The sequence below is a fragment of the Rhipicephalus microplus genome, chromosome X, assembly GCF_043290135.1.
Source record: "Rhipicephalus microplus isolate Deutch F79 chromosome X, USDA_Rmic, whole genome shotgun sequence".
NCBI classification, from domain to species: domain Eukaryota; kingdom Metazoa; phylum Arthropoda; class Arachnida; order Ixodida; family Ixodidae; genus Rhipicephalus; species Rhipicephalus microplus.
Genome location: NC_134710.1, coordinates 180346661 through 180369669, shown reverse-complemented (window position 1 = coordinate 180369669; position 23009 = coordinate 180346661). Strand labels below are relative to the sequence as shown.

General features: G+C 45.3%; 1 protein-coding gene across 1 annotated transcript in view; it reads right to left on the bottom strand.

Moving 5' to 3' along the window:
* The window catches only part of LOC119177235 (uncharacterized), a 302737-nt gene that overhangs the window by 15320 nt on the left and 264408 nt on the right, over positions 1-23009 (bottom strand). The window contains exons 3-10 of the mRNA XM_037428659.2: positions 16971-17201; positions 16348-16557; positions 15168-15281; positions 13988-14204; positions 10851-11030; positions 9213-9357; positions 8217-8486; positions 3409-3693 (exon numbers count right to left, since the gene is read on the bottom strand). Coding sequence (XP_037284556.2) covers positions 3409-3693; positions 8217-8486; positions 9213-9357; positions 10851-11030; positions 13988-14204; positions 15168-15281; positions 16348-16557; positions 16971-17201 — 1652 coding nt within the window. The remainder of the gene's footprint in view (positions 1-3408; positions 3694-8216; positions 8487-9212; positions 9358-10850; positions 11031-13987; positions 14205-15167; positions 15282-16347; positions 16558-16970; positions 17202-23009) is intronic.

Below are 23009 nucleotides of genomic sequence, written 5' to 3'. Positions count from 1 at the left end.
AATAATAACGACAAGACAATTTCAGTGGGCTAAGACATAACTGCTAATGCAGTTTCGTAGGCTTACACTAATTAACGCACTTACCACGTTACGGGTCCTTGGCGGCAATTTATAGTTTGCTGTATAGTTCGTGGGAATCATATGTGTTTATCACATGAGTGGCGCCAAGCCCAAGGCACATTCGCTAATTTCCCCAAGAGATGGAAGAAATTGGCTCTTTAGCAGAATGAAAATAGTGATGTGTGCTTCTGCATAAATATTAGCGAAATTTAGTAAAACTAAATACACCATTCTAATGAGACAAACGTTCTATCATCTTAACATTTCATAGCGAACGTACGCGATCCTGCAACGCGCCCATGCTCTGTTTCTCGTGTTTATTTCAACTGTCAATCATGCTGATTATGCACAAAATATAAATTGATACAGCCCTAGCAAGAGGGAAAACTCTGATGAGGGTCAAATTGAAATGTTAGACGTTAGACTAAAGTAAGCATCGAATATTGACAGCCCGGCCGTGGTGGTCCAGTGGCTAAGGTACTCGGCTGCTGACCCGCAGGGCGCGGGTTCAAATCCCGGCTGCGGTGGCTGCATTTCCGATGGAGGCGGAAATGTTGTAGGCCCGTGTGCTCATACTTGGTTGCACCTTAAAAAAGCCCAGGTGGTCGAAATTTCCAGAGCCCTTTTTACCGGTGCTGTATACCGGTGCTGGTATTATGCGAATATATTCGGCACGTCTTATGATATACATATCAAGCTAATCCTCCAATATTGTGAATGTCCAAAAATACCGTTTGTAAAGGCTACTATGACAGCATCTTATCATTCATGTCAGTGGTCGGCAACGGTGAAGGGCCAAGTGGAATGAGGCTGTTGAACGACATTGAATTAACAGCGGGGGGCCGGATGGCAAGTCGGAGAGGGGGAGATGCAGACCACTCCCCCGTTCAAGTATGACAATTATTTTCAGAAGTGGACTAGAAATCATGTTTACTTTCGCTCTTATATCACAACATTGCAATCAAACATAGGTTTTGAGCTAAAATACCATTTTCAATAAAAACTGCGAAGTCGCCCATCAGAGAGGACGTGGCATCGAAAAATGGGGGAGAGGTTGAGGTCTTGAAATGGGCCACGTAATACTGCACTGTCGGCCACATGTGGTTCACTAGCCGCACGTTTCCGACCCCCAATTTATTTCATCCATGCTCGATACTGATGCACATGAGAATTACGTGGCGTCATGCACATAATATTTAGTCATTCGTGTTCCTCACTCACGCATCTCGCGCTGCAAACATCACACTTACAGATGATGTCTGACGGCCTAAGTGCCGTTGGTTTGGAGCCGCTACGAAATACTGCCGACCGAAATTCAAACATTCCAGTGATCGATCGAAAGTATAGTGTTGACATGTGCCGCTAGATGGAGCCTCCGCGATGCAGCTACACACACTTCGCTTTCTCAGTTTGTGCGGGTTCATGCTTTCAACCTGAAGCAGGAAAACGCACGAGGTGCTCTGTTGTTATTAAAGACGATGGTCTTTCGTGGGGACCTTCTACAGAAAAAATTTGGTCTGTCTGCCTGTCTGTCTGCCTGTACGTCTGTATATTTGTCTGTTTATCTGCCCTTACCTATACCTCAAACGGCACCAAACGGCCGACACCATCCACAGCGCCCATCAATATTGCTCAAGATTTAGTGTTCATAGTTGTGCGATTGTCAATTAAAAAGCAATTATTGAGCATATCTGAGGCGCCATAAGAACACATCATCTTGTATGTCTGCCTTTATACTAGAATAGGTACACACAAGTAACTCTAAGGACTGTAGCGTTTATCGTGCTGCGCTGACAGTGCAAGACGATGCTCAAAAAGGTAAGTGTTTCCTACGCTTTTCTACGACAACACGGTGATGGCACCTGCCCATCGCTTTGCGTTCTACACCTTATCCCCTCCGAGAGAGGCGCGCATCTTTCTCCACGAGCGTGTACGCCTTCGTTTTCGAAGATAACTGCGAGATGGCACTCGTGTCTAACGTTCCTCGATGCGTTTGTTCGCCTCCGCTATACGCTCGAGGCACTCTAACCCAGTGCTTCCAGAATACTATTCACAGGTCTTCTTGCGGCGAACATCAAATCAACATTTTGTTCACTCTCCCCAGACGCAAGACTATCGTCTTTCGACGACATTTGCAGTGTAACATGCAGATTCAGGGACAATTTTTTCATTCTTCGTTTGTTTATTTGGTTTAGTTTTGCTTCAGCCTTCGTTGATACTAAAAAATTCATAACCACGCTCGTTTGTCTTTGATGTGTGTACCGTGAACTGTTGTTCCCAGGTTTGATTGCAAGAAACTGTTTTCCATATCACGCGTGTTTCTATTTCATAACGCTTTGCGTGTTCTACATTGCCTTAACAAGCTTCTTGTAAAGTAGATATAAGGATACGGTGTTTGGCCAAGTGGAATTGCGAGATATATATTTTAGGAGGAGCCAGACCCCCCTTCATACACGTTGGCGTGTGTATGTATGCATGCACATGTATACCACGTCAAGAAACAAAATGTAGAAATTTCGGGAAAGGGGACGGCACCGAGGACGCGGTACTGTCTTAACTACAGAGGCGATGCTAGAGAGGGAGATAAAATGCCGAAAGAAGATTCCAGAGACCAAAGCAAATAAGAGGCCTAATGCAATAACATAGTTGACATCCTGTGCACCTGGTAAGCGCGAACAAAACAAAAACGTCTTGTTACACTTCTTCATCAGAGTATTTACCAGCCAATTGTAGTTCTGGCACATTATTAGTAAAAATGTCACCAATAAATAGAGAAAGTAACTTGCGAAGAACAAAATATTTTGAAGAAGCAGCGTGTGCATCTAGTAAACAGCCACGCTTTGTCTGGCATACCTTTTTCGGCGTGCAGGCTACGACGATATTAGTACCACAACATACTTAGGATTAACCACAGAAAATGTCCAGTAACAAACATTCCAGTGGCATGAAAACTGAGCAACATAAAACGTCACACTAGAACTTGATATTACAGAATGTATATACATAGTTTCTATTTATGAACAAAAATTATTACCTATATCACAATTTCAAAAAACAAAATCAATCTAGATCTTCTGCTAATAGTGTTTAACAATTTTTAAGGGAACGTGGCTGACCAACTCTTTTTCTAAACGTATGATTTTTAACTAATACTCTGGGCTGCAAACTATATTAGAATATTAGATTACGGGTTTTTTTCCCTAGAACATCGGATTGCGTTTTTTCCCACGAGACCAAAATAGACCAATAAACTACTGCTAAAAATTCTTCACAGGAATTCCATAATTTTTCTGAAACTCAAGAGGTCTAGCACAAGTGTTGTTGCAAAAGCACATAGAAAATTTATACCTTCAGGTAGAGATTAGCAAGTGCTGCTCGTGGGACATCGTAGTTAGGGTATTGCAGTCGTACGTTGCACGTGCAGGGAGGCCTCGGCTGCGGCGTAGAGCGTTTCGGTGACACAAGCGGTGAGTCGCTGGAACCGGAGCGCGCCAAGGGGGTTTCGGCACACGGCTGTGCACCACGCGCACTACAGGTGCAAGGTGCACCGCCGAAGCCATGGATTCCCGGCAACATGGAGTCCACCACAGGAGATGGCGTCGCAGCGGAGGACGGTCGAACACCTGGATAATTCTGCGAGGGAATTCAACTTAGCTTCAGAAATGTTTTCGGCACACCAATACCGTCAACACCTGAGGAAAGAACCGAACAAATCCCGAAAAGGCAGTTACATTTAAAAGAACAGTGGCTGTAGCCATTTCAGCACATAGAAGGTCACAGCTAACATTGGTATTAATAGAGGTATCCATACTTTGATGTGCAGAATTAGTAAAATATTACACGGGCAAAAAGTCAAACTTGTCACACTTTTGCCAACTTTATTCAAGAGCGCAAGGCAGAAAAATACAGTAACTTTACAAAGCTTAAATGCCATTGCTTATCTTGTGAATCAACTTTTATACCAGCAGAAGAAACTATTTTCCGAACAGTTTTTCTGGTTATTATCACTCATTCGAGCTTCTGCACGCTTTGAAAGGTTCCACGGGACTAACAATTTTTTGTTCCAGATATATTCTAGCTATTAAGTGTTAACAGTGTGGTTTATATTCAGAACTTTTTCAGATACATTGGAGGTGGTTGCCTAAATGGCCGGGACATTAAGTGTGGAATGAACCATCTGGACACATGTTTGCTTTCATAGGTGTCATGCTCAAGTTTCACCTCTTTATAGTGTTAGAAGCGAATACACTTCAGCAACTTAGTGTCTTCTATTACGTGAACTTGTGCATACCAATCAGTGCGTTTATGCAAAATATTATGCATTTGCAAAATATTATGCTTATACAGTGCTGAAGAACGGACGCGTTCTATACTACCGTGGATTAGTTGACAGAAAAGAACTAGGGGTGGGGTTTCTTATACACAAGACTATCGCTGGCAACATAGAAGAATACTATAACATCAGTGAGAGGGTGGCAAGTATTATAATTAAGCTTAACAGAAGGTACAAGATGAAGGTGGCACAGCCGTACGCGGTTACATCGAGCCATGATGATCATTTGATTGAACGCTTCTATGAAGGCGTACAGTCAGCCATTAATAATGACACAGTATACTATTCTGATGGAAAACTTCAATGCCAAGGTAGGCAAGAAACATGCCAGAGACCATGCAGTGGGGGAATACGGCATCGGCTCTAAAAAATGCCAGAGGACAGTTATCAGTAGAGGTCGCAGCACGTAATAATTTACGAATCTTACCTTCCTTGGAAAAAGGGCTAACTGTTAGTGGAAGTGGCATAGTTCGAATGTCAAAACTAAAATTAAATAGTCTTCATTCTGTGCCCACCCAGACATCGTGCAGGATGTAGAAGTAGTTGGCAAGATCCGATGCAGTGACTGTAAAATGGTTGGAGCTCGTATTTACTTAGATTTAAGAAAAAGGAAAGGCATAAACTGATACGCAAGAAGTCAGTTAATGAGCTAGCCATGAGAGGGAAAGTACATAAACTCAGAGTTTCGCTTCAAAATACATTCGAGGCTCTAAACGAGGTAACCGACGTTAGCATGAACATAATCAACTCTAACCTTACTAGTATCATAAAAGAATGTGCAATGGAAGTTGGAGGAACAGTCACTGGACAGGACACTGGCAAACTATCTCAGGAGACGAAAAATCTCATTAAGAGACGACAAACCAAGACAGCCTCAAATGCAATCGACAATAGAGCTAGTGGAGCTTTCAAAGTTAATCAATAGGTGCAAGTAAGCTGACAGCAGATGAGATAGCATGGAGGAAATTGAGCTGACTGTAAAAAGCAGTAGAAGCCTAAAAGCTGCAAAGGCAAACTTGTGTATAGGCAAAATTGGCTGTATACATTAAGGGAAAAAGAAGACAATGTCATAACCAATATGCAATGACTATGGTGACGGGGCCTGTCAACTCAGTATTATTGTTAGAGTGAGGGGACCCGCCAGCGTCGTGTAATCGTGATTACAGTGACGGGGCCCGTAAAGGTAGTAATATTGTAACAGTGAGGGGCCCGTCATAATATCGAGGCAGCTGGAGTGATGGGCCCCATCACCGTAACGCAATGACTCCGGTGTGGAAACCCGTCACGGTATTGTAATAGTAAAAATTAGGGGTCCGTTGCTGTAAACTCGTAGTCGTTTTAGACATCGCCGTCTGGCTGTTTTGGTGGCATAGTGGCTGGACGCGCAGCTGGGGAAGTGGTCGTTCTGCAGGTCGTCAGCTCACAATCCTGTTTTTTAGTTTTTTTTACTTTCTTTAGGGTACTGCGTCAAGATTTACATTACTGCTCTGAAAGAGTAGTAATTTTGCTTTCTTGCAAGAAAATCATGTCACTGTTTGTGCTGGTTGTTAGACAGCCCTACCGCGTTGATTTTTCGTGGCACTAGTGTGTAGCATGGTGCGTTGTAAATGTGCGAGATCAGTTCGAATGGCGCAGACCAACTAAAATTTTCTCTTTTTTACTGCTTTGAATATTGTTTGAAGTAATGTTGCCTATTTCAAAGAGAAAATCGCGCGGGGTAACATCCTGAGTGGAGTGATGGGAGGAGCCGCCGGCCAGCGAGAACCTGGACGATCAGCTAGACGATCAGCTGAGAGAGTGAGCATTGGAGACAGTGAACAAAACGTTTATTTGATGTTCTGCGCAAGAAAATCGGCGAATGGTATTCCCGAGGCGCTGCGTTAGAGTGCCTCGAGCGTGCAGCGGAGGCGAACGAGCGGATCAAGTCACATCACACGTGAGACATGAGCGCTATCTGGCAGTTATCTTAGAAAACAAAGCACGCGGTGTGCCCCCCCGTCTCATAGGTGATAAAGTGCAGAAGGCAAGGCAACGGGTAGAAGCCACCATCGTGTCATCTTAGCAAAGCGTTGGAAACACTTGCCTTTTCATGCAAGCGTTGCATGATGAGCGCAGTGGGATTAATGCTACGGTCTTTGGAATTACTTATGTATGCCTTTTCTAGTAGCAGACGCACATACAAAATATATACGCGTTGCTATGGTGCCTGAGATATGCACAATATTTGCTTTTCAATTGGCGATTGCACAAGTATGAACGCTGAACTTTGGGTAATATTGGGGGGCACTGCGGATGGGGCTGGCCGTTTTGGGTATCGTCTGGGGCCGTTCAGGATACCTGGCACCACTGAGGATGGACAAACAGACAAATGTTCAGACAGTCAGACCAAAATTTTTGCGTCGAAGGTCCCCAAGAAAGACTACTGTCTTGAAAAGCAGACGCGAAAGCAACTGCTGCCTGCACGTGAGATGGCGGCGGAGCACTCTAGCCACGTACGTCACAGGGATACCTCCCCATGGTGGCGCAACGGCATGTCCTCGCGCCAAATTGCTGCATTGCTATTAGGACGAGCGCCCTCACTGTTACGATTTCACTACACTGACGAGCCCCCTCACTTTGACAATAGTACTATGCTGACGGGCCCCATCACAGTAGTCACGATCTCACTACACTGATGGGCCCCCTCACTATGACAGTACTGCACTGACGGGCCCCATCACTGTAGCCTCTTCGGATATGTGACTGGCAAAGGAATCGCTCTCAACCAGCTTCTTCAAGGGCACTGCTTTACGATGTGGCTGGGAGCGTTTGCCACGTGGTACTTTTCATATTTCATGGGGATCGTTTATCATCCAGGAAAACTAAGTTTTTTTTTGTTGCAATTCGTTCGTCGCTGAAAATAGTGCAGTTCCATGCCCCACGTGTTTGACTATAACTGCCTCATTGAGGCTTCAAGGATTAGAACAGCACAGTTCTAGAATTGGATATGTGGGGTTTAACGTCCCAAAACCACCATATGGTTATGAGACGCCGTAATGGAGGGCTCCGGAAATGTCGACCACCTGGGGTTGTTTAACGTGCACTGAAATCTGAGCACACCGGCCTACAACATTTCCGCCTCCATCGGAAATGCAGCCGCAGCAACCTGGATTCGATCCCGTGAGTTGCGGGTCAGCAGCCGAGTACCTCAGCCACTAGACCAAAGCGGTGGGGCATAGTTCTAGATTTAGATGTTGAATTAATTCACATAGATAAATGCAATCAATAAAAATTACTATCGGCTCTGTGCCAGGAACAATATGTATTAGGTTTTTCGAGTAATGCTATAGCGGCTTTTTTAAAAAAATAGTTCTGCAAGCTAGCTTGATATATATATATATTTCATACTGTCGTTTTATGTTGATTTCTTATTTCGGCATTGAGGCGACAAACTTGTACCACTTCGTTTTTGTTCTGTGTATGGAATATATTAGATGGCGCTTGCACTAAGGCTGCTGGCGATTGGATTAAACATGGTGGCACTTGGATTCAACTCACTAGCACGTGGCCTACTTGCGCTGGCCCTTAGATTAAATATATCAGCGCTAGGATTGATGTTTGGCTCATAGATTAAAAGCAGTTTGGTCATCAGATTATTTCAGCTGGTACTCGGATGAAAGGGAGTGGGAAAACCTGCAGTATGAAGTATAAAGTATTTTTTTTCAGCAACAAACACAATGGTCATTGAGTCAGCTGATTCACTATATTATATAAAAGCGGAATGGCTTGTTCAGTTGGAGAGATGGTTCCACCAACTTGGAGACGAAAATGAATTTGAACTTACTCTGAACAGTTCTCCTGCGTCCGTGTGAATGATACTTCGAGGCTGGTCGTACAGGGACTCCAAGAAGCTCCGTGGCACATTGTACTCGGACGAGCTAGTGCTGGCGCCACTGGTGCTGGCACTGCTTGTGCCACTGCTCTGGGAGCAGAGCGACGCGCGGTCTGATGGTTTGCCACCGCGGCCGCCCACTTGAGACGCCACACCACTGGCTGGTCGGCTGCCGGAGTCTGCGATGCCCGGCGACCTCCCGTGCACGGCTGCGCCTGTCGTCTGCCGGAAGAGTCGTGATGCCTCCTCGTGACTTCCCTTACATTCGAAAATTTTGCCTACCTTACGAAATTATTCCTGTCCGTTCTTCTCTTAAGTAAAATTTCATTAAGGCAAATCGCTATCACGGCTGTCTGCTCCTACTTATGTTATTTTTTAAACCAAAATTCACTCATACCTTGCTCAAAGTAATACCTGGCGTGGCAGCTTTCGGTGAGACCAGATGTAGTTATAGCTACAAAATTCTCATTCGTGTTGTATATGTATTATCGGCATGACCCTGAATAAAGACACCCTAGTTAGCGCAAAAACAAACAAACAAAAGAAATGTTGTACAGAGGAGGAGGAGGAGGAATAGGAGGAGGAAGAAGAGGAGGAATAATGATTTATTTTTCGAAATGGTGTAGCAGTGTAGGTTCCACCGTGATAAGTGAATTCTTCGTGAGCGTTCACACCCAGTGTAATAGTTTCAGACATCGACACTTGTGAGTAAATGCGTGAAACTTCTTTGTAGGAACTGGTCCGTCTTTCCAGGTATTTTCGACTAACGTTATCACTGCTCAACTGATTAACAGGTACCTTGTCTCAGGAACCCCTCTGTAGCGTACAAGCTGTTCTGTGAATATGACTTGGTTTGTAGCAACACGCGGTGGTTTCACTGTATCATAAAATGAAGCGGGCAACACTGACTTAGGCATAGCATACTTAAAGGATCGCTGCCAAACATACCCATGCCTGCTGTTGGTGCGTCTTAGGGTCCACTGTCCACTGCGGGGAAAACCATCGGCTGCCATCTGGAGATCTGCCGCTCTGATTAGGAAAGCTACAGCGGGCGCAGTAGTGGCGCCCGCATTTTCCACAGTGGGTGTATGTCCTGCATAAAAAGTCACGCTTGAGAATTTCAACATGCAGTGCATACTCGTGACAGTGCCTTCTTACTTCATTAAATGGACACTAAAAAGAGAAACGACTTTTCTGTTATTAGTGAAGCACCCTTTCACAATTCCAAAGTCACTGCACTTGCCGTGAGAAGACGCTTGGCAAGCGAGAAAAATTGCAAAAAGTAAATACGGTTGGTGACGCCACCTCTAAATTCCTGCACTGAACGCAACGACGTCATAAATGTTAATGTGTAGAAATTAAGCACAATGTCTGGTGATGGGGACAGTTAGTTAACATATCAAGTTTCCGGAAATTTTGTTGATGCCGGCAAGATAAGACACTCTTGGAAATTCGGGATGTCGCGCACACATATCTTAGCTCGAAAATTAAAAATGGTACTTTGACCTCGATTTTCTCCTCCAATAGTGAAGTTACGATGGGAAGATGAACAACATTAGAGATCTCAGAGAATGCTTTATCAACTTTAACCAATTCAATATTTCACTTCAGTGCTCGTTTTAAAGTGCTTTGGAAAATGTTCATGAGTACTTTACTTTCCAGTTCAAATTCTTTAGAAGAATTTTGAAAAAGCTCCAGCATTTTAAGAGATGAAAATTGTAGCATTTCAGTGTTAGTAGAACAAGCGACTGGCATCCGTAGAGACCCCCCCCCCAAAGAAAAATCGTTCTCAGTAGCTTTTTTTTTTTGCAAGCCGCACTTCACTTTTTATGCGTCACATATGGCGTGAATAATTAAAATTATTTATAGACAAAGCGAGGTAAGGGCTCAGAGAAGGCATAAATGAGAGTAACACTGATATATTAGGTGAAATGGTAGTGACTCAGCGAGTGATTATGCAACAAAGTCATGCAGAACAATAGCCTAAAACCTTTCCCAATATTCCTCAACAAATTAGTTCGTATCCTCACAATTCAATAAATACCATGGCTATACCGCAAGGATGGGACTAATGAACAAATGAGGCCATAATAATTTTGCTGCATCTTGTTTAAACCACGTAATGCTGTGCTCAGTAACAGTAACGCTAAAAAAAAAAACTGACGCTCTGATGCTAAGCGTTGAAAGTGCCAACAAGCTGTCATGAATCTGGCCACACAAGATTCGTGAGTAGTATCAAAACTTTGAAAGCGTCTGGTGCGTGCACGAGCAAGTGTGATATTTTGGAGCACACTGAAGACCAGTTTAGAAATCAAGTTTTGGCCGAGACCGACTCTGTTGGCCTGCTGATATTGAAGCTCTCTTGCTGAAATTAAGCATTGCTGCGGTCAGCGGCGCAAGAGCTGGACCAGATGTGTATGTACCTTTCGTGAGCACTACAACTTTGTATTGTTCGCCATAGCAATAAAACATTCACACTGAAAGTCAGAAACTCTGGGCATAATGATGCCCGGGGGAACGGCCTGTAGCAGAGCGCAGGACTTGTTCAACGCGGACAGCGCTACGAATTGCGAATATTATTTTTACCATACTGCCGGAGCACTGCTGGAGACAGGCAGAGGGCTGCTGTCTTGGTTGTCAGCAGTCTCTTTGGTACCCAGGGGTTCTTGAATGTCGCTGATGGTCAGCGACACGGTGTCTGCACTTTCCGCATCACTGGAGGACACGCTGGGTGCGGGACCTCCCTGTGACACGCACGAGGGCCACCTGGGGTACGCAGAGACAATCGATTATGCTTTTTTTGGGGGTGTCATGCATGTTCAATAGACTCGGTTATATCGAATCAAGGAGCGTTGACGCGTATGACAAAAAAAAAAGATGAAAAAACAAACACGGCGTATATCCTTAAGGTGAACCACCGCGCTGTACGAAGAAGTGTTGTTCCAAGGCACAGTAGCACACCTATTTCGTTGCATTGCTGTAAGAGCAGACGGCTAACATTAGCAGCCACTCCTCAATCCCTCAATCTGTTGGGCAATGACGCTGTCAGGCGTGTCCCGCTGTAAATTGTGTAATTGTAGAAGGAAGAAGGCCAATATCAGAAGAACCATGTGAGCAAAAATTTTTGGAAGTTCAGCCGTTTCAACAGAAATTTTAGCATGATAATAAAAAATAGGATGGTTACCATGGGTCATAATATACTTGAATGTAAAGGTATCACGAAATACAGGAACAAGAAAGGAATAGCAATGGCCCATTTTTTAAAAAGAAATATGCTTTCTCTAGAACTGATTGTAGGAACTACCAGCCATTCGTAATGACGGACATGTGATTAGAAAAGATTTCCAGCCAATGAAAAATGACAATAACGAATGGAAACTTTTCAAATTTTGATTACAATACCATTTCGTGGGACATAACATACCAGCCTGGCTTTTTTTTTCTGCGTTAAGAGCATAGCCTGGCTCCTCGAATTAGTTATTGACGTGATGACTGAGAGTGAGTAAAAAACAAATTAGAATTCCTTTTTTGCTAAAGTATTCCGTGTTGTCCCGTCAGCCCTTTTCAAACAACGCCTTGTCTCCACAGTGTTTGCAATGCAAGTTTGGAATTCCCTCTTGGTTTTAAGTTTTCACTACACTAGAAAACAGAATGGCTTCCTCATGTATCTACGAAAAAAAAAACATAGCACAGTCTTCCGTTTTTTGCACTAAAAATTTAAGCCCACTTAAGGATGAAATTGAAAAACTATACCAGCGTGGCTTGTTTCTGCTATTGTAATGGTAAACAAATGAAAGTACCAGCGATGCCGTTTGGCAGTAGGCAATGGTAAATGTAAATATTATTGCGGCTAACGCCTCCTTCCCCTTCCCCTTCTCCGATTCTTCACCCATTTTCCGTAATGCGTAGGGGTCATAAAATGAAGGATTCCCATCATCAATGTGCTCGCTCGGCCCTTCAGTAGGAACGCTGTCGTGACGGCCGCTAAAGAAAGCGGCATACTATTAAACTGTGCATGGAAATAATGTGCCCTATTTCTACTCCGAGAAGAAATTCATCCGGCTCCAAGACCTGGTTTTGAAGAACGTAGAACGAATCGCTAAACGTGCTCTTCGAAGCAGTCGAGTGGAGCAGCATTTTTTTTTATTCTAACATTAGTTGCAACTGAACTGGCATAGCGTTATTGCAATATAATTCCATTGCAATATAATTTGGTAAGAACTTCCAGCGGATAACGTCCCTATGTGTAAAGTTGGAAGGACATGCAGGTAATCATATGAGATGATCCAGTTGCCCTGCCTTCTTTTCTAGTTTTTTTGTGAATTATATAGTTTTTCTTACACTTGTCTCTTCAGGAGCGGCTTCTAACTTTGCCAGTGGTTTCCTCACACATTGTAATTATAATAAATATTATTACTACAATTATTATTAGATAGCTTTTTCTTACTTACGCCTTTGATTTGATTGATATGTGTGGTTTAACGTCCCAAAACCACCATATGATTATGAGAGAAGCCGTAGTGGAGGGCTGCGGAAATTTTGACCACCTGGGGTTCTTTAACGTGCACCCAAATCTGAGCACACGGGACTACAACATTTCCGCCTCCATCGGAAATGCAGCCGCCGCAGCCGGGATTTGAACCCACAACCTGCGGGTTCAGAACCTTAGACACTAGACCACCGCGGCGGGGCTCCTTACGCCTTTAGCGATGGTCTTGATACTAAACAGTTATAGTTTACTTTTAGCGTGATAGCGGAGGTTAAGGGAATGGCGTCACCGTGCAGCAAACGTTCATTGAGGACAGCGCCTTATAGTTTGGCGGGATAGCGTTTACGTGGTTTACGTGCCCCAGCTGGGATGTTGGCGCCACCTATCGCAGGGCTGAGAAGTAAGAACAGTGAAAGGGAAAAGAAAACGAGAATGTCTACCTGTGTCACCACGCGAAGCATTGTTACAAGTTTATTTTAGTAATGACAAGTGCAAATAAATATGAACCACGAACCAAACGCGAAAACATTTATGTTGCCGATTTATTTACTTTGATCTTTTAGTTAGACCTGAACACGTTCGAAATGGGAAGCTATCTCAAAAAGTACGCCAACTTCTTCGTAATACTCGATTGTCGAAGCTAGCTGAAGGCAAGCGAAGCTATTTTAAACAGTGATTTTCTACGAACGAAGTGAACCTTTCAACAACTATGCCGGAATCACTTCGAAGCGGGCGTTCGAGAGCACCACCATGTTTTACGTACACTAAGTACACCTACGCTAACACGGTAACGTTACATCTGAAAAATCGTGCGTAGGGAAAGCGGTACGGGCAACGTACGTATCTGTGCATGCGCACTTCGATCCTGGTATCACGGTACGCCCGGTACACTATAACTGTCAACTGTAGAGCCCGCTACGTGTACGGGCTCTCTTACCTGCCATTTGGGGGCCCCTCATTCATAAAGATAACTCGGTCGTTGCACTTATGCGAAATAAGCAAATTCACTTAAAGGGAACTCGGCATCGAAGCTTCATACGAGCTGGCTTGCTTATTTTTTTTACCCCCTATTATCATTCTTATTTTTTATTTCATTTTGTTGGGCGAGTTGCTGAGTGACCGTGTCGCCCGATAAGGGGGCGCGAGACGATCAACGAGAAACTATGAATAAAATAAATGACGAGCCCTGAAAAAGCGAGCGCAGTAAGGAAGCGTGCTCGACTGAGCGGCGCACCTGTAGTGGACTTTACAGAAGGTCCTAGAGCGGAAGAAGTCGTCAGGCGTTGGGGCGTCGCTGGCGAAGCGCACTATCTCGAAGCAAGCATCGCAGGAGCCCACGTCAGAGCAGCCCGAGCTGAGCAGCGGCCTACGGGACTCGCTGCTGCTGCACTGACTCGACTCCTGGGCCCGAGAACGAGGCTGCAGCGACATCCGCGACGGCGTCTCCGTGGCTGCACGGCAAGAGCACTTCACTCAGCGTGCATCGCTCGTAGTTTGCAAAGAAACCAATTCCACTGATAAAACCTGGAAACAAGCACAGCTCACGCCGAACTTGTGCCGCAGTTTGAATGCACCGAGAAAGCGAAAAAAAAAAGGAACACAAAGCGGGCACACAAGCTTCAAAGTGACGTTCAGACGTATTCACTAGAAATTTTTTTCAATGGCGGGTTTCGTCGTCCAATGCATACTGGAGATCGTATGGCGCAAAAAGGAGAAGAAAAAACACACTGAGAAAAGTTATCATGGGCTTGAGAAAGGCAGTCGGTCAGTCAAATAACGTTTTCGCTTTACAAGGCAGAAGTGAATGGGACGATTAAACATTTAAGTGAAAAGTAAGTATTTGCCGGATTGCGGAACAAGCTTTTACACAGGTACTCATAATATCTAAAAATATCTAGTCACGTTAAACTTTAACAGAACCTGTAGCTGGAGGCACAACAGAATATAGGGTTGGTCCGATCCTTGACGAAACATCATCGTCTTTTTCCACAGCGGCACATGCAAGCCAGGCAGCAACTTCACCGCATCGTGCAAACTACCATTATGCGCGTGCATCATATACAATATATATGTATGCTTTCATCTCCACTTCGCGTGCAGAAAACAAGGAAAGGCACAAAAGCCATCTATATTTATTTTTTACACTGTAAGTATGTAGTACACCGTTCTTTACTTCATCGCGAAGAGCAGGGTAGGCCATAGGGAGAACATTCGCGATCCTGTCTCCCGAGGCCTTAGGTCAACGCATGCCTCGTAAAACAGAAGCGGAAAGTTGTTTTGTGCTTGGTCACGCACAGAAAGGCACCTGACTCGGGTGCTTCGAGAAAAAGAACAGAAAAAAAAAAAAAACACGTCGCCGCTGCCGACAGGAAGTCACGGGCCGCAGCAACAGCAGCGTGAGACGGCCGGCTGACCTGAAGCCTTGCAGGGGAGCTTCCTGCGTGCAGCCAGCTTTCCCTTGGACGCTGCTTCGAAGGCCTCGGCCAGTTCTTCGGCCTGGTTGGTGTGGAGCACGTGCAGCCCTTCGCCTGCGGAAGACGTTGGCGAGTCACGACACGTCCCGGTGACACGTTCATTCGCTACTAAATACACTCGGTGACTAATAGGCACTCACGTGCATGAGAACCCGATATTGTGGTAATTGCATGTTTCACGTTCTGGGGTCTCTGCATCTGAAGCTGCTATGGTGCCGCTATGAAACTTTTTCAATCACCCAGTTGGAGCGACGATTTGCGCAAATCCTACAACGTGTTTGAACAAACGAGGGCGTTGTTTGTTAACATACGCCGTTTACCCTCATTTATAATTACGTTTAAACTACTGAACGGTAACCACATTTGCACAGTGCTATTTATTGCGATGCAATTTTCAGTCTATAACCTGTGAAAAAACCGGTATGGTTGTTTAAGAGAAGCAGGTTCTGCAAAACGGTCAGAAATGCTAGGCAGGACACCTAATAACTGCGTGACAATGTTTTTCTGAGGTGGTAGGTTGGATGTAGCACAAAAGACTCCCACCACGAAGCACGGACACAGTGAGCAGACACGGCGACAAGGCACTGGTCTGTTTCAACTGAAGGCTTGATACTGAATGGAAAAGGGGGCAATGCTGGAACGAATACAATGGAAGAGATAAGGACAGGACATCTCGTCCTTCGTATTCGTTCTAGTACTCCTCGCTTTTCCCTTCAATATGAACCCCAACCAACTCGCCTATCTATCTTTGATTACGGAACGTTTGATACTTGTTTTCACAGAACGAATTTTATGTGTTCAGTTACGTGTCTATTCAAGTAATGTTCCATCTTCGTTTCTTACCAAACCAGTTCATTTCACTGGACACCTTTCTCACCTGGAATCACTGTGGCAAATGCCCATGCTTAAGTTATATATTGCAGCTTTAGAGCGTAACCGAGGATACTGCTTCCGACTGGTTCGAGCATCTCGACATGTGAAGTTATTTGCGTGAACCACTTATCGAAGTCCTATAACTTAGCTTTGCTTGATTCACATTACAGCCGTAAGTTTCTCAAGCACTTTGACAAGAGACAAATCGTGCACAGCATTTTATGCGGAAACAGTAATACCGGCGTACCCTTTCCGCACTTGGAGCCACCCTCGAAGCAGAATTTTCCATCAACCAGCCCAAAGCGGCGAAGTTCTTTCAGAGGCCAGCTGCCCAACAGGCGAGGAGGCACTCCCGATGTCATGCAGAAGAGGTGGTCTTGTAAGTGTAGTCGCGCCGGGCCGCTCGCCAACTTCGCGCGGCCCGGCGCATGCCAGATTTGCACTAGAAATTGTTGTACTGCGTAGAAAGGTAACAAAAACATGTCGGTGGTAGTTTCTTGGAACTTATTAGGCCGAAGTAACTTTTATCAGTGCGCAAGTACACTCCATTATGCGCGAACTCAATTTTTGTGTCATCCCATATCAGGTCAAAATGGCGAAAAATGCGTGCAGTAAGGAGGGATTTATTGAAAAGGGGCTGACATCCGAAAGTTCAGCTGCATAGTTCACAGAAATTGATGGAAGTGAGTGATACGCAAAAACAACAAAGCCTACTTAGCACACTGCAGTGTACTGTACATATCGAGAATATGAATCATCTCGCACCTGCGACGCACGAAATTGAACAGGGTAAAAAAAAGCGAGCAAGTGGCCCAGCATGTGACATCACGCATAAGAGCTATCGATAGTTGCGAATCACCTGTCGCTTACCTTCTGCAACGTTGGAACGTATCTTGACCTGCCACTGGATAAGTAGCTCTCTGGAGTCGAAGGCCAATGCCAGCACAAGGTCGGGGCAGATGAGCGCCATTGTGTGGCTCTCTTTGTCAAGCGTGAAGCCCGATTCGAGGCCCAGGCAGCCCGCCAGCGACAGTGACGCCTTGGTCGGACCCTGCTTGCACCGCTCCTTGCTGTCGCGATACAGCTGCACGTGGATGCAATCTGCGAGCAAGAAAAAATGCGGCGTGTCCACTAAGAGCAGCGCCCATGACATGGCACACACAGCTACTGGCGCGAAATGCATTTTTCCCTTCCATACTGCTTTAAAACGTGTTATCGATTATGCAATTCCTCTTGGCAGCTCATTTCTTACGGACTCGCAGCCCCGGAAGTGTCTATTTTTCACATTCAAGGCGGGCTTTATGATCTGCTAGCAGCGTATCTACACTTTACGTGGTTCGTCAACTGCGTGCCACTCGCATAGTATGTCTCTTGTAAATTAAACGCACTTACACGAGAGTCTCACTTCACCGAGTCTGCACCTGAATGTTCAAGCGAAAATGTTATTTTTGGTTTCTTTCAAACTCAAGCTAGTGTTCAGAACAGCGCATTTAATGAGACATTAGAAACTGTCCGTAAAAAGGGATGTGGGACATGTGATTCATTGGTAGGCAGGTCCAGAATATTATGCAGGCAGAAAATTGACCCAAATGTTTTGCCGAGTAATTTTTTAACACCTACGAAATATGAATGGCTTTACAATAAGAAAAAAGCCACACTTTCGCCGCAAGGGCGAAGCAATGAATGCGATAGCAACAACTGGAATGTGACGCTGAGAAGGCTAGCAAATCAAAACGGGCAGCGTGTTGCTCATGTGCAAATGACGCACGAAAACAACACAAACAGGACGAGAGATAACAACGTTTCCAGCTCCACGCTTAACACGCTGTTTAAACAAAAACGACGCATGAAAATAAATCACAGGTACAGATATGAGTGCGAGCTAACGAGTGTTTCAGTTGTTACTTCGCTGTGGTAACAACTGAAAAGCGCGCTCTTTTCGAAAATGGGGCCTGCCCATCGAGCGAAGTGATCTTTGTGCGCCCGGCAAATAAACGCAATCTTTCAAGGTGAAAGGCCAAGGCACACGATTCTCCCTACCAATGGATAAGCGCGCGCGCACTAGCACCTAACCCCCCCCCCCCTCCCCATCCGCGGAGCAAAGTACGCGTGGAAGATAAGCACGCATTGGCGCATGGCGATGAGTAGGGTGCCGAGCGCGGGCGGCTTTTTGCTTTCTTGAGTTTTCATATATATAGATATAGGCATACATATACGGTGCATGACGGTGGCAGTGACGCCAAAAACCAGCCGAGACTGTCCATATAATTGCTATCGCAATAAAACAGACTTGATAAAAACTGAATAGCGCGCGATCGCTCCCTTCCTACTCATTCTTTCTCAACTATATGTTTTTTTGCGCAACCTCTATTGTTTAGGCCAATAGCAATATTTTTTTAACTGTGTAAAAAAATCCACACGGTACGCTCATTAATTGATTGATATGTTGGGTTTAACGCCAAAAAACCACCATATGATTATGAGAGACGCTGTAGTGGAGGACTCCGAAAATTTAGACCACCTGGAGTTCTTTAACGTGCACCCAAATCTGAGCACACGGGCCTACAACCTTTCCGCCTCCATCGGAAATGCAGCCGGGATTCGATTCCGCGACGTGCAAGTCAGCAGCCGCGTACTTTAGCTGCTAGACCACCGCGGCGGGTTATAACCTCATTATTGTGAAGGCCGAGAGCAACGATGGTTAGAGTAAGATTTCTATATAGTGAGGATAACACTGAGACAGAGCGTGCGTATTGTCTAATCAGAACGGGAACTTGCGCAGCTTTTTTATGGGAAGTGCAATAAGAAAACAAAAAGCAACAACGCAATGAAAAACTATAAATAACAGACAAAAAAAGCGAGCCTTTTCTTTGCTCGTATTTGTACACTGCACTGATCATTAAACACCAACTAAGCCACACAATGGACACCGTATAACACAAAACAATTAGTGTGCCATATGGTTGCAGCTCATGAGTCGTGCTGAATCAAGAACCTCCACAACATGTGGTCATGTGCAAGATCGATGCACTTACGTTTTAGTAATTCGCCTACACACACCTAAATTATGTTTTGCACAAGTATTCTACCCCCATGCCAAGTACGAACAATCTATTGTCGCCTGACGCTTGAAATATGTTTAGAAAAAACTTCGGGCTCCCGCTGAAGCAATGGCGCCTTATAAGGGGTGGAGTTGCTCGGCGCAGGCACCGTGATCTGCGCCGGGCCCGGCCCGGCTCGTTAAACATTCAAGCGCAATTACGAGGCTCGTAGCGCTGGTGAATCAAGACCGCGCATTTTAATCCGGACCGGTGCTCCTTTGTCGCTTTCTTGCTCGGCCAGAATTCATTATGAAGCAGTTATGCTCGTTAAATTAACAACGGAGCGGCATCGTAGGAAGCACGACGCTGTCGGCGGAGGCGTATCCCGGACTCAACAAATGCTGCCAGACCGCCAGAGGCCAGGCTGCGCGAGCGGCGCAACAACAGGTTTCTCGGCACATTGCTTTTTTGCCAGCTAGGGTTTATGCTACCTCTTTGTTCTTCTCTTAAGGCTGACGCTATATTGTCTGCAGCGGCTGCTTCTGAGAGTGCCAAGGTACTTTTTTTAGGAAAGTCGAGTAAAAGCTAGACAAAAGTGGCTTGCATCAAGAGACGCAGCAAGGAGCAGCAACTCATTAAACGAATGCTGTTGGACGACGTGAGTGGATGGCGCAGGAACGCTGATTGTTCTTTAACAATCTGTTTCTTAGATTACACGGGAAAGAACAATCGATGTGGGTGGGACATACGTCACGGTAACTTGTATTATTTAAGAGAAGCGAATTCTCAGCCGCGGACCACAGAAATATGTACCGCTTGCGCAAGCGCATTAAATGTGAAATTTACGATGGTGCGCTTCTGTGCGCACCCTTACAAAAGATGCGCAGACGCAACCTCATGTGCTACATCTGTCATGCATAATAAGATTATTTGCATCTCACTGAGCACGTACGAAGGCGTGAAGATAAGCATCAGCAGTACATTTTTTTAGGTCACTCCTATCTAATGCCATATAACTTGTATCCAACGCACGCACAAGGCAATTTTACGTTCTTTCTTTTTTTTTTAAGCTGTATCGAAGTACCTGTAACAGTCGCCCGCTGCTTGTCTAGAGACTGGTAAGCCAACGCTTTTACCACCGCGCTTCACTCGTCCATGTGGAAGGTATTACTGGAATATAGCTGTTAGTCACCGATCTGTTGAATACTGTGACCTGCATGACCTTTTTCTGCTGCATGTTGTCCGGAGTCATTGGATCGGTGGTCACGAGTTTTCAATCTAGCCATGCCGTTTTGTGCTGAGTGCCTATTCTCGTTTTTTGTACAGGTTTCACTCAATCACAAAGCTGTAAAAGGTGTAGGTCGATTGAGCGTGGCTACATTAACCATAAAGTTATTAATCTATTATTTTTGGCATGCACTCATGCGTTTGTTCTGTATACAGCTCCCGCTCGTTTAAAATGAACGCCACCATTACTTAAACATTTGGGCTAGGGACGGGCTCACTAAACAACTTTCCACAAGTGATTTCTCAAAGGTATTATTGCATTTTCGTAGAGTACAAACATGGAGGCTGTTCATTTTGCGGCGTCATATGACAACAAGCAGGAAGTGTAATATCAGATTAAATGAAATGAAATGAAAAACAAACCGCGGTCACCTGATATGCCGGTAGCCCAATATTGATTGATTTGATTGATTGATTTGATCGATTGATATGTGGGGTTTAACGTCCCCAAACCACCATATGATTATGAGAGACGCCGTAGTGGAGGGCTCCGGAAATTTCGACCACCTGGGGTTCTTTAACGTGCACCCAAATCTGAGTACACGGGCCTACAACATTTCCGCCTCCATCGGAAATGCAGCCGCCACAGCAGGGATTTGATCCTGCGGCCTGCGGGTCAGCAGCCGAGTACCTTAGCCACTATACCATGGCACCGTGGCGGGGCGCCGGTAGCCCAATAGGAGCCCGTAGTTCGCGAGTCAGCCTAGATTGTTATTAAGAAAAATCACTGCTCTCCGCTTCAAGCTGTCTCTTCCAGGCATACTGCTGACGAGCCCGACGACAGTGACGATAATGATCATGATATCTTTCATACATGACTCATACCCACTCTGGGGAACTGGCTAAGAATTTCTCATATGTGCATTGAACGAAGTACTTGAAATTTTCATAATGATCGATTAAAAGAATTACCATAAATAAAAACAATAAATGGAGAGTCGTCAAGAATTGCGCGCTTGTACAATCAGACCAGACTTCTCAAATGATAACCTTAACAGAACTTGAACTCACAATGCTGAAGTGTCAACCCCATCTACACTATCTTTTTCTCTACAACACCAGGTCAATAGAAATGTGAACGATACCAAAACATGGCTCTGTGTTTAGGAACACTATAATGCCAGAAAAATAAAACATCATGCAAAGCCGTTTTTAGAAGAATTAGGATTTCAACTTCTCAAAAGCACGATGTATATGAGGTGCGTCACTTAGCTCGAAAGAGCGTATAAAATTGGTACACCTAGGCTTCCAACGCGCACTCGGTCCACGGTACACAATGTTTTTATTCTTAAACGGGACCCCCTACAGCCACCGCGGCCGTGAATTAAAGCCGTGGCTGGTGGAGAACAAAGGTAGGCTATAGGGAGCAGTTTAATGTCATACAAAAAAAAATCGTTGATGCATCGTAAGACCACCAAAAAGATGTGCCAGAAAGGAAGACAGATATTAGAGAAAAAGTATTAGCGACTCCAACCAAACGCTCGCCACCTATATGGTGCATTCAGACGACGGACCGAATCCGGATTTGTCGTGGACGCGGACAGCTAATCCGCGGATGGTCCGCCTGCAGGCGCATCCACACGACGGACGGTGTTCTAGGGGAAAACAGCCGGATTACCCTCGACAGCAGATTCGGCGCTCACCTGCGCCCGCGAGCAGCAGACCGGTTTGAGTGTATTCAACATGGATGCCCGCAAGAAGCGAAGCTTGGCTGCGATGTCTGTCGTGTTGTGACAAATGAACGAGTAGTGTTATTCTTTCAGGAGAAAAGGGAGTTGCTAGCAGGATATTCTTTCAACTACATTATTCCCCACTTGTAGAACTTCTAAACGTGTCTCCCGCCTTTTTTTTTTAGAAGGGGCACGTCGCCGGTTGCAGAAGTTGGAATATTTCACCACCATGACGGCTAAGAATCTCGCGTGTTAAGCGACGGTGGCGACATTTCCCGAACCACAAAAAGTGATTTCTGCATATTTAATCACCTGAGAACAAAGTCTCCGGAAACTAAGTAAACAATGCTCAAGCGTAGATGATGCCGACCAGTCATGCAGCTGTCCGCGAGCCATGGAGGACATGCCGCGAGCAGACGAAAAGTGTACTGGTTGCCACCGACCCCAAGCTATTCCGCTGAAGTACCGGCTCTCCCCCGCCAGAATCCCGATGTGAGAAACAGGTTGGGTTCATCCGTCCGCGAGCCGCGCGGAGGAGTCGCGGACGAGGGGAATCGCTGATGTGAGGTCACGTGACGCACCGTCCGTCCCGCCACATCGGGATTCGATCCGTCGTCTGAATGCACCAATAGCGGTGGCGCCTAGACACGATGATAATAGGGCCCAACTTGAAAGGAGCTATGTTACCACGTTGCGGGCGTTAAGAAGCGGACGCATATTTTCTTTATTTTAGGCATGCCGCACATTTGAGCTCAAAAAAAAAAAAACGACGTTCAAAGACCATTGAAGTGTGCCGCAATGCGTGACATTGTGGTGGAAAGATGGCAACGTATCGCTCTATCATTTCCGGAAAGTTGCAGACGGCGCGCGACGGAGAACGGCGCAAATCAGAAACTTAAGCATCATAAAAC